At 37.6% G+C, this 11,800-nt stretch overlaps 1 protein-coding gene across 1 annotated transcript; it reads right to left on the minus strand.

Moving 5' to 3' along the window:
* Nucleotides 1-262: 262 nt before the first annotated feature.
* On the minus strand, nucleotides 263-11,155 carry MRPL19 (mitochondrial ribosomal protein L19). Its single transcript, XM_004283231.2, has 6 exons — nucleotides 11,032-11,155; nucleotides 10,722-10,839; nucleotides 8,371-8,489; nucleotides 8,022-8,156; nucleotides 4,751-4,932; nucleotides 263-4,623 (listed from the first exon to the last, which is right to left on the minus strand). The coding sequence occupies exons 1-6, from the start codon at nucleotides 11,132-11,134 to the stop codon at nucleotides 4,402-4,404; spliced, it is 879 nt and encodes a 292-aa protein (XP_004283279.1). The 5' UTR covers nucleotides 11,135-11,155; the 3' UTR covers nucleotides 263-4,401.
* Nucleotides 11,156-11,800: the final 645 nt, after the last annotated feature.

Consider the following 11,800-nt stretch of genomic DNA (forward strand, 5'->3'; position numbering starts at 1 on the left):
CATTTTAAAAGACTGAAATCATACTAAGTATCTTCTCTGACCACAATGGAATGAAGCTAGAAATCAATAACAAACGGAAAAGTGGAAAATTCACTTGTGGCATATTAAATGTGGCAATTAAACAACACACTCTTTAAAAACCAATAGGTCAAAGAAGAAAGTATAAGGAAAATTTCAAAATATATGATCCAGCAATTCTACTCCAAGGTATGTATATATCTGGAGTATATATTTTCAAAATATTAAAAAAGCAACTCAAAGAGAAACTTGTATATCAGTGCTTATTGCAGCATATTCATAATAACCAAAAGGTGGAAATAGCTCAAGTGTTCATCAACAGATGAATGGATAACAAAAATATGGCATACATATACAATAGAATATTATTTAGACATAAAAAGGAATGAAATTCTGATACATGCTATAACATGGATGAATCCTGAAAACATATTAAACAAAATAAGCCAGGCACAAAAGAACAAATATTGTATGATTCCACTTATAAGAAGCAGAATAGGTAAATTCATATCGAAATTGAGTAGACAAGAGCTTACCAGGAGCTGATGGGGAGAGAGGAATAGGGAGTTATTACTTACTGGTTAGAGTTCCTCTCTGGAGTGATGAAAAAGTTTTGAAGGTAATGGTGATGGCTGCACAACATGAATGTAATTAATGACACTGAAGCTGTACATTTAAAAATGGTTAAAATGATAAATTTTATGTTATATATATTATTTAAACATTTTAATAACAATTTTATTATGGTAAAATATACATATATATTATCACAATAAAAAATTTAATGTATTAAGATTTGTTTTTTCTGAGGGAAAATTCACAAGAATTTTAAAGAGAATCTTACAGAGTAAAAACATGACTTGCTTTGTTGTTATGAGCACATGTACTTATGAGCCAATCATACATTTGCACAGCTTTAGATCTCGAAATGTACCATTCATCTGCCCTTCTACCAAGAAGACTGCAGCGTGTTTATCAAGGTAAAAAAATGAACAAGCTTTAATGATTCTCTTCTGACAAGTTAAACAGAAGAAAAATATAGGATATAGGCTGTTAAAATTTTACTTTGAGAGGCTATCTCAGCAAGTAATCTAAATAAGTGTATGATGGTATATTCATTGCTTTTTGAAAATAGTTAGATGGCTGTGTAATTTTTAGTGAAAGAGCAAGGTAGCACTGAATGTTAAGAATCCCAAGCGTTAATATCTGAATATTTCTCTCAAAAGAAATCTATTACTGGGGAAAGTGGCTAAATAGGTTAATTTGTCAGATGAATTATTCAAATAACCACTAGAACATACCACAGGGAAAAAGACAAACCCTCAAGGAAGGAGAAAACAGGACAAGATGCAAGTAGTACAAAATGTTGAGAAACATATGGATGAGATATAAAACCACAACAGAGAACAGAACAAGAAACAAGCAGAACAAAATTTTGAAAGCTGAAAAAGCATATGCATGGACTGGCAGACTCAAGAAAGGCAAATCAAGCCAGCAGTGGAGAAAGATGAGAATCAACCCAATTCACCTCTCACAATTGCCAGTCGGCAGATGCAGTACCTCAGGGGGTACTGGACAGTGGCTAAAATAATGAGAACCTGATGAAAACTATTTGGAGGTTATATTCCTGATATCCCTTTCCCAACTCCCCACCACTGCTTGTCTGGCCCTCCCCGACACCAGCTAAAGTCCAGAGGTTTATTCTCTAGAGCAGTTAAAGCAGTTTTCTGGACTGCAGGCACTGGGTACTAAGCCAAAAGTGTATGTGTGGGAGGGGATGGACAGGATGGCCATGAAAATGTAGAGTGCCAGAAATCCTGTTCTTCTCCAATATGGCAACTGGAACACTAGTAGACAGACCCTTAGCCTCCAGGAAGGAAACTGGAAACCTCTACTTTGGAGAATCTGACCAAAGCAAGATATTCATGTGGAGGAGCCCACCCAAAAAAAGCCCACCCAGATAACCCTAAAGCAAACCCCTTCCACAAGTCCAAGGCTTCTAATCAGCTTTATAGTCCACTGTATGTCTACCATAAGTAGACAGCCAAGGATTGCCAGATGTCCTAGAAAAGCCTAAAACATAGAAAAAGAAATAAATACATGAGAAGAAATTTGGAGTTAACAGATTCTACAGAAAAACAATTTCAAAAGAAAGAACATAGGGACTTCCCTGGTGGTCCAGTGGTAAAGAATCCACCTTCCAATGCACGGGACGTGGGTTCAATCCCTGCTCAGGGAACTAAGATCCCACATGCCGTGGGGCAACTAAGCCCGTGCTCCACAACTACTGAGCTCGTGTGCCTTAATGAGAGAGTTCACGTGCCACAAACTACAGAGCCCACGCACCACAACTACGGAGTCCACAGGCCCTGGACCCTGTGCCACAACTAGAGAGAAGCCCGCACACTGCCAACGAAAGATCCGCATGTCTCAACGAAGATCCTGTGTGCTACAACTAAGACCCAACACAGCCAAAAAAAATAAAGATAAATAAATATTAAAAACAAACACAAACACTATCACGAACATCTTCAATGGTAACAGAACAAATCCATAGACAAGAATATAAAATAAGAACTGAGTACCATATAAGAAAAGGAACTTTCAGAAATCATAAAGAGATCTTGAGATCTAAAAATATAGCAAAGAGTTGGAAGGCTGAATCAAAGAGCTAAAGAAGAGATGGAGAGAGGGTAGGAAAACAGAGATCCAATCCAACATCAAAATATCGGTTCCAGAAAGAGAGAAGCAGAGGAGAGGAAATCAATGAACACTGAAAGTTTCCCAGAACTGAAAGATATGAGCTACCGCATGGGAAGAGTTCATCAAACACCTAAGATAATGAATAAAAATAGACCCACACCAAGGCACATCGCTGCGAAATTGCACTACCCTGAGAACCAAGGTATTCTACAAAGCTTTCAAGTCACATTCAAAGAGCAGAAATCAAAATGGTTTTGGATTTCTCAACACAACTGGAAATAAGACAATGAAGCAATACCTTCAAAATTCTGAAGGAAAATTATCTCCCACCCATAATTTTATAAAATATCAATCAAATATGATAGATATGCAAGGTCAAAAAATTTACCTATATATTGATACTTTCTCTAGAAGCTAACAAAGGGTGTGCTTCACCAAAATGGAAAACAATAAAGCCAATAAAATGGAAAACAAAAAATCCAGAAAACAGATCAGCACAGGAGAAGAGTAAATGCAAATCCCAAAAGCTTAGGCACAAGAACATAGATTTAAGCAGAATGATTCAAGAGACAGGTTAATGGTTACACTCATCAAGATCAGTGCTAGTACTGTACTCTTAAACTTGAGGAACAGCATGCCCAGGTGAAACTGGTCCTAATTATCTGTAGGTTGGTCTTTACCATGTATGATTACATGCCAGCTTTCCATTCCATCTCAGCTACAAGGATCAGCAAAGACACTCACATCACCCTATGGAAGTACTGTCTTGACCTACTCCTCTGAGCTAGAATTTAATTCCTCATGGACTGAGAACCAGTAAATACAAAGAAGTCTACTCCCTCTGACCACATTTTTGTCAGACCATCAATTAGGCAGTGCACACTATAGGCCCTTCCAGATACCCTCTGGTGAGCCTTCTATTTAGCAGGACTCACTCATGACCTTAGCCACGAACTTCCTCAAAAGTGACTTTTGTAAACTCTCATGGAAGCTGAAGCCAGACTATGACCCAAAGACTTCATTATGCTCTCCCCGAAGCTTTCATGTAATAATGACAATGTTGTCCTTTTATACCTGCCAAAAGATTTTTCAGAAGTAAATATATTGTTTAAGAGTGTATGTATATGTAATAAAATAAAAGAAATGCAAAGGAATGATTAACACAAAGTCAGGATAGTGCCTACATCTGTAAGAGGGGAGGGATGCAATTACAACACACAAGAGTCTTCTTAGATTCTAGTAAATGCTCTATTTCTTGACCTTCTTAGATATTACAAATGTTTCACTTCTTAACCTGATGGTGGGTATATGAATGCTCATTTTATTATTACTCTTTAAATCATACACTTTTTGAATTTACAATTTACTTCACAAATTTAAAAAATCATCCTATCCACTTCCTTGCTCAGATTCCAAGCTCAATGAAGACCATTCTGGTAACAGTTTGACTCTATTGTAGCTTTGCCTCCATTAAGAGAATGGACATCAGACCACCTGGCATGTACATTTTTCTTTTTAAAGTAATAAACTGGTGTGCTAATTTTTAAAATAATATTCATAAAATAATGAATGTTTGGTTGATTGAATGACTATGTCCTTATATATGAGATTAAATTGGTTTCTAAATAAATCCTCTGAGAGTCAGTATATCCTCTGCAAGTAACCAAACTCATTCTCAGATCAGGAATTTTTCGATGCTTCAATTTCATCCCATATTGCAGCTTCAATTTTTGAAGTGTCATATTCCCTCATCATATCAAACTCAAGCCATGGCTGACTCCACTTCTGGGCTTCCTTCATTTGTTCTTCAGTTAAACAAAGGTCAAATCTGATCCCCTTAATATTAAATTTTGGACGTTCCCAGCGTTTGGACCACGGCTTGGGCTTCATTTTTACTTTCAGCTAAGGAAGATATAAGGAAAGGAACAAATTAGGCTGACAGTTGCAAGCAAAAATTCTTCTAAAAGTTTTCTTTAAGATGATTCTTAGTTTATACTTGAACTTCCAGTTCCAAATGTACAACTTATACCTGATTAACAGGAACTTCTTGGCTAGGTTCTTGTGCTATTGGCTGCATATTCATATCAAAAGTGCTGTATTCAGGAAGGGCATCTCGCAAGTATAGCAAGCTATCATCCAGCCGTTTCTGTAATTTGACTACTTGGATCTCCTGGATTCGAGGATTATAAAGTTCAAAGCAAATCTCAACACCTAAAAGAGAAGAAAACATATTCTTATAATCTAAATTCAGATTCCTGCATACACCTCATACTATAAAAAAGCTATTTCATGAAGGAATTAGCTCAGGGTTTTGCATGTAGGAAATGTGATATAAATTTGTAATCTTTAAAATGAAGATTATTGAAAGAAATAGAAATGAACAAATCCATGTGGATTAAAAAATGAGAAAACCTGAATTAGAATGATAAGGTCTAAAGAAAACTGTCTTCTATAAATATATTGAGCCATTTATCTCCTTGATTTTGATAGTATTAAATTAGTTGGAAGTTTGAACAATTCTTCACTTTGCTATGTTCTTGTTTATTTCCCAATTACTTAAATAAAACTCTATCTTCGACATTTTGACTCTTATCTTCTACATTTTGAGCAACAGAATTAATGATGCAAAAAGAGTAAGTACATTTTTAAATTCTAACTTTGATTTAGAAGTCCTCTTAAGATGGCCTAGGTTTGTTAACACTCTGGAGCCCTCCACAGGAGAAACAGCTTTGAGTGTTTCCAAGATGCTGACATAAAAGGTTAATATATATCATCTGTATCATCAAACATTTAAAAGGAAGAGTGTATTCTGAGGTTTCCTGGAATAATTCCAAGAGAAATAGAAATAGTAAAACATATGATCAACGTTAACATCAAGTGTTTAATATCAGGATTTAATCCAGTATCCACTGTACATCTATTCTGTTATAGGCACTGATTTAGGAGCTGTGCCTACAGCAAAATCAAAATAGGTAAAATCCTTCTCTTCTCATAAAGCCTACATTCTAGTGGATGACAAATGATAAATAAACCAACAAGGTACTTTCATATAGTGAAGACAATATAGGGTGATGACACTGTGACTGGGGAGGGGGCAAATTTATGTATGTATGTATGTATGCATGCATGCCACACCGCATGGCTTGCGGGATCTTAGTTCCCTGACTAGGAATCGAACTTGGGCCCCTGGCAGTGAGAGCACTGGGTCCTAACCAGTGGACCACCAGGGAATTCCCAGGGGCAACTTTAAATAGTATAGTCAGGGAAAGCCTCTCAGAAAAGATAACATTTAGGTTGATACTATAAAGAGCCAAGAATGCTCCAGTCAGAAAGAACAGCAAATGCAGAGGCTCTGGGGTCTTAACAAACCTGCCATGTTGGAAAAACTAGAAAAAGGTCCATTTGGCTGGAGCAAAGTAACTTGGTGGGCCAGGAAAGTAAGCCAGAGATACTGCACAGCTGCAGGCAGGAGATGATGGTGGCATGGACAAGAGTGGTAGCAATGGAGGTGGAGAAACGGGCAAAATTGGGATAAAAGTTTTGGAAATTAAGCCATGAAAACTTGCTGATTGACTGGATGTGTGAAAGAGAATAACTAAAAATAGCTCCTAAGTTTTGGGTTTAAATAAATGGGTGTGGAGTGGTACAACTTATGGAAATAGAAAAAACTGTTAAAAGAACACATTGTGAAGGAAACAAAGAGTTCTGTTTTGAACTTGTTTTATGCTTATAAGGTGCCCAAATGCAGATGTCAAATAGGTAGTTGTATGTGCAAATTTGGAACAAGGAAAGGGTCAGTCCCTGACACATAAATCTGGGAAGTTAATACCACATGGATGGTATTTAAAGCCAATGGACTAGAAAGAATCATCAAAGTAGGAAGTATCAATGGGGAAGGTACAGGCAGGCCACAAACAGTCAAAATGTTAATGGTAGAAAATAGCAAGAGAGAACTAATACTTTTGAGTATTCTGTGTCCAGTACTTCATATAGAACATCACAATAAACTGACCACAACCCTGGGAGGTAGAAACTATTATCTCAATTTTAAAGAAAAAAAATCATCTCAGGTCTACCACACCTTTGCTCCTGCCTTTCTATTACAAGATTTCTCCAAGTACACAACCTGATTGTTGGCCCAAGTTTCTGTAATCAAGTTCTGCTGAGTTCCTACATGCACAGCACCACAGGTCATTATAGGATAAGGAAGACAGCAACGATTCTCACATGTTCAATTTCTTTCAATATACTACTTCACTGTTGGGGACCATGAAGCACACAACTTTAAGTATGAAAAATGTACTGTTCCTGCCAATTTTTTTGTCTTTATTTCTTAAAAAAAGTTTTTTTTAGTTTTATTCATGTTTATTTTATTTATTTTATTGAAGTATAGTTGCTATACAATATTATATGTTACAAGTATATAATATAGTGATTCACAATTTTTAAAAGTTATACTCCATTTATAGTTACTATAAAATATTGGCTATATTCCCCATGCTGTACAATATATTCTTGTAGCTTATTTTATACATAACAGTTTGTACCTCTTAATCCCCTATCCCTATATCATCACTCTCCTCTTCCCACTCCCCACTGGCAACCACTGGTTTGTTCTCTATACCTGTGAGTCTGCTTCTTTTTTGTTATATTCACTAGTTTGTTGTATTCTTAGGTTCCACATAGAAGTGATAACATACAGTACTGGTCTTTCTCCATCTGACTTATTTCACTTAGCATAATACCCTCCAAGTCCATCCATGTTCCTGCCATTTTGATTCATAATTTTTCTAGAATTTTACCACCCCTATCTTATTGACATAGCAAATGTAATTTTGCGTTTTAAAAAATTCCTCCAATTCTTATAAAACTAACAATTGTGGTGACTGTTGTAATATAAAGCAAAATGGGGGCCATTCATTTTAGGAGAAAGTTAACTTGCAAGGACATCATTATGCTTATCTTAATGTTTTCAAGGGTTATTTGCTCCTAAAATGAATGCCCCCATACTGCTTTATAGTCACTTGTCTCCTCCTTTGATGTTGCCATGATTTGGAAAGTCTACTTCTAATGATTGTTGTCCCTGTAACAAAAGAAGCCTTCAGGAGAAAGCAAAGCACCAACTGTATGTACTCAGCAACCTCAATTCTCATACCATTCTTAGGCCACAGGCTCCCTGTCATCCCTCCGAGCTCCCTTTCACTTTCAAGTTCCAGATGTCTTCACCCAGGATGCAGAAAATAAAAAAGACTCCTGAGAGAACATTTTCCAGAAAATCAAAATAATGAAATGAAGCCTACCTTGTCCTTCAATAGTATTCCTAAGGATAAAAGTAGCTCCAAGTCCTGTTCCTGATCTCTGGATGCAAATTCCCAGAAACTGGCTGGTTTTTCCATTGGCATATGGGTCAGCAGTAGTAACACGAAGAATGCTTCCTCCAAATTCAAAAGAAAAGTGAACTTTTACATGAGACGCAGAATCAAACAACAGCATTTCCAGGTAACTTCAAAGTTCCTAAATATTTTAATATAATATTAGGAATAAGTACCTCATATGGGCAAAACACAGATAGGTGAAAAACAATTTTCTCTTTGTCGAGAAAACTAACCCTCCAACCACTAATAATAAAAGCATCCAGCTCTTACTGACCAACATAGAACTCTGGAATGTGGAGTATTTTTCTCCTTTCTAACATATCTTTTCTTTCTATTTGAAATTTCAGAGGATTTGTTCTTCCCCTTGGAGGAATGAATTCAGGACTCAAGAACCTGTGAAAAATATAGAGTAAAATAAATTAAAAGCAAACTTAAAAGACCACTAAAAAAGAAACCATTGCTTTACCAAAAAAAGTGAAAGATTAGGATGCTGACATGTTTTATTCTTCCTTCTCTAAATAAGAAAAGTCCATCTTATTTCTAAAACTGTTGTCAATTCTCATGAAAATAGCTAACAATTTCTGAGTACTCACCCGGCATTGTGTTAAAAGCTTTATTAAACATCTATAGCATAACTTAATCCCTACAACAACAAGGTGAGTTTGGTGTCATCATCTCCTTATTACAGATGAAGAAAATGAAGCTTGGAGACAGTAAACAACGGATCTACTACTACATTAGCTATAAACTTATCAAGCCAAGATTAACAGACTTATTACTACATTAGCTATAAACTTATCATGTCTGTCAGATTCCAAAGCCTGTGACCCACAGGCCTCATGCTGAGTTGTACATGTTATAGTAAATTATGTTGGAAAAGATATAAACATATAAATCATCAATTGTAAACTAGCTTTAAAAATAATCTCCCTATTAGCCAACTGATTTTAAAGTCATTATGAAATATCTAATCTGTAGAAAAGTATAAATGATATTACAATGAAAATATATGTCCCTGTCACCCACCTCAAGGAATAAATTAACAATGTAGTTGAAGCCCCTGTGCACCCCTCCCTACCCCCATAGTTAATTACTGTGGGGTAATTAAATTTTGTGTGATGATTATTCCTATGAATTTCTTCCTTTTCCTCAATTTCCTACTTTAAAATGTTTCAAACCTACCAAAAAGATGAAATAGTAATACAATGAACACCCATATATACTTCACCTAATTTCACCTACTGCCAACATTTTGCCGTATTTTCTTTACATGTACATATAATTTTTTTCCAGAACCATTTGAAAATGTCAAACAGCAAGCCATTTCATCCCTCAAACTTTAGAAGGCTTCTGCTAAGAATAAGGACTTTCTCTTACATTTATCACAATACTTTTATGACACCTAAGAACTTCAGCATTAATTCAGTAGTATAATCTAATACAGTTCATATTTAAATGTACCTAATTCGTCCTGGAAAAGGTCTTTTATAGCTGTTTGTTGCTCAATCCAAGCTACAATCAAGCTTCACATATTATGTCTGGTTGTTAGTCTCTTAAACTAGTACTCTTCCCCATATTTGCATTTTTGTAACATTGACTTTTTTGAACATTGACTTTTCACCTACTGAAGGATATCTAGGCTGCTTCTAAACTTTTATTACAAACATTACTTTTGTGTTCATTTTTGTACATCTCTCCTTGTACATATTACTTTCCTTAAGTTGTATACTGTCTGGGTGGGAAGGTACAGACAACCTCAAACTTACAAAGTTTTGTCAAATTGTTTCCCAAAGTAGTTACTCCCATTTAACTGAATTATATTGTGTTGCCATTTAAGAGAAATATTCCTTTTCCACCTTAAAAAAAAAAGTTGTACTGAGAAATCTTTTCTGAATCTCTAGGTTCCATAAATTCAAGTTTATTTCAACTTAGAACCACAGGATATTTTAAACATTAAACACAAATACATATGCAGAGAAAATCGAATCGACAATATAGAGCCCTTTCATAAAGCCTAAGTCACACCAATTTTCCCCCCTAAAATTCGCTTTTTAATAAGGTTATACAATTCTACAGAAACAGTTTCTGCAAATTCTAGATCATCTAAATTTACACGTACCTACAAAGTTACCACTGCCTGCTTAAGTGAACCAGGCTTTTAAGCACACTGTTTTGAAGAGCAAATTTCAGAAACAAATTGGTAGAAATTTTTACCACCGTATCGCTTTTACAGGGACACTAAAACACAGTTAGTTAGGAAACTAAAACAGGGTGAGTTCTGGCCAATCCATTTCACCTAGGGAGAAAAGATCCGTTCCTTAACGTCAACAGGTAAAATACAATGTATTTCACAGAAAAATTCTGGATACGGGCCAAAGAGCCTCAAATCTGGGGAATCCCTACTTGAAATTCTAATATGACTGCAGAGAAAGTTCAATGCCGGCTTGGGAGAAGCGAGGAAGTCAAACCTGAGTTGGGTGCGCTTCACGCATACATGAATTCTGCACACAAGTTCTTATCTGGGAGACCCCAGGATAAGACCCGTTTCAGACCTCGGAAGCAACTACAGGTTCTAGAGCGCACAGACCCAAAAGGCAGGAATCGCGTCCAGGTCGGGGCTCTCACCTGCTTTCCCGGCGCTGGGGACGGCGCTTGTCCACGATAATCGGTTTCGGCGGTGGCTGGAACGCGCCGGGCTCAGAAGGTCCAGTGATCTGCCGCCGGCTCGGCCCCACGAGGGCCTCTGCGGAAGCGCACCACAGAGGTCAAGACTGCTCGCGCCAGCCCAGAGCTCCCGCGAAACCTTTAAATCGCCCCCAATGCGCGGTCCCACGAAAGGCCTCCTCCCATGTCGCCCCTGACTTCCAGAATCGCCTCCCCCTAGCCTGACCCTAAGCTCCTTCTGTCGCCGGCTAGCAAGCCCCGCTGCACTTACGGCAGGCGACAGAGACTGGCGCAGGGCGCAGAGCCCAGGCGCATCGAAAGGTCCAGCCCAGGGCCATTGCAGCCCGGCAGCCCCTGGCAATGGAGGCCGCCATGCTTGCTCCCTCAGTCGAGACTACAACTCCCAGTAATCAGTGCGACAAGGTCGCGGTCACCTGAGCCAGATGGCGCCTGCTAAGGGACAAAATAGCCAAGTCTTTCTCCACCCACCCCACCCCCACTCCCCACAAGGGCCCGGATATCTTAGGGAAAGTGCACTGTATTTCTCTAGTTCTCTTCATGTGCCAAGTTATATCACTCTACGGGAGTGTTCTCTCAGCCTAGAAAGATTTCCTCCCTCTTTGAATCAACTCTACCTTCAATTTCTCAGGCAAGACTTCAGTATGTCAAAATTCTCATTATAGGCTCTCATTCTGCCATTAGCAGCTCTGATGTCATTTGCAATTTTAATTTTTAGTTTAACTTAATTTTTAATTACTTGTGTAATTATTGGATTGGCGTCTAACTCCGCCATTATACTGTAAGCTCCTGAGGGCATGGAGTTTGTCTTTTGCTCACCATTTTCTCTCAGCATCTAGCTGGTCCTCACTCATTGTTGAATGCAAAATAAGGACAAGAAAATGGTTCCTGACAGAAGGGGTGGCAAAGTCCCTGAGACTACAGAGAGCATTACGCCCTTGAGGAGCTAAACTTGAGTTTGGGCTGAGCAACTGTAGGTAGGGATTATATTACCCTGAAAACTGGGTTCACCTTTTGTTCGG

Source organism: Orcinus orca, chromosome 13 (assembly GCF_937001465.1).
Source record: "Orcinus orca chromosome 13, mOrcOrc1.1, whole genome shotgun sequence".
Taxonomy (NCBI): domain Eukaryota; kingdom Metazoa; phylum Chordata; class Mammalia; order Artiodactyla; family Delphinidae; genus Orcinus; species Orcinus orca.

Bases quoted from the DNA above. Each gene is read 5' to 3' on its own strand.
- MRPL19 (XM_004283231.2), bottom strand. From the start codon at position 11,134: ATGGCGGCCTCCATTGCCAGGGGCTGCCGGGCTGCAATGGCCCTGGGC. The intron at 8,157-8,370 runs GTCAGTAAGAGC...TTGAATTTGGAG, and splicing joins CATTCCAGAGTTCTATGTTG to GAAGCATTCTTCGTGTTACT. The intron at 4,624-4,750 runs GTATAAGTTGTA...TATCTTCCTTAG, and splicing joins AAGAAGTTCCTGTTAATCAG to CTGAAAGTAAAAATGAAGCC.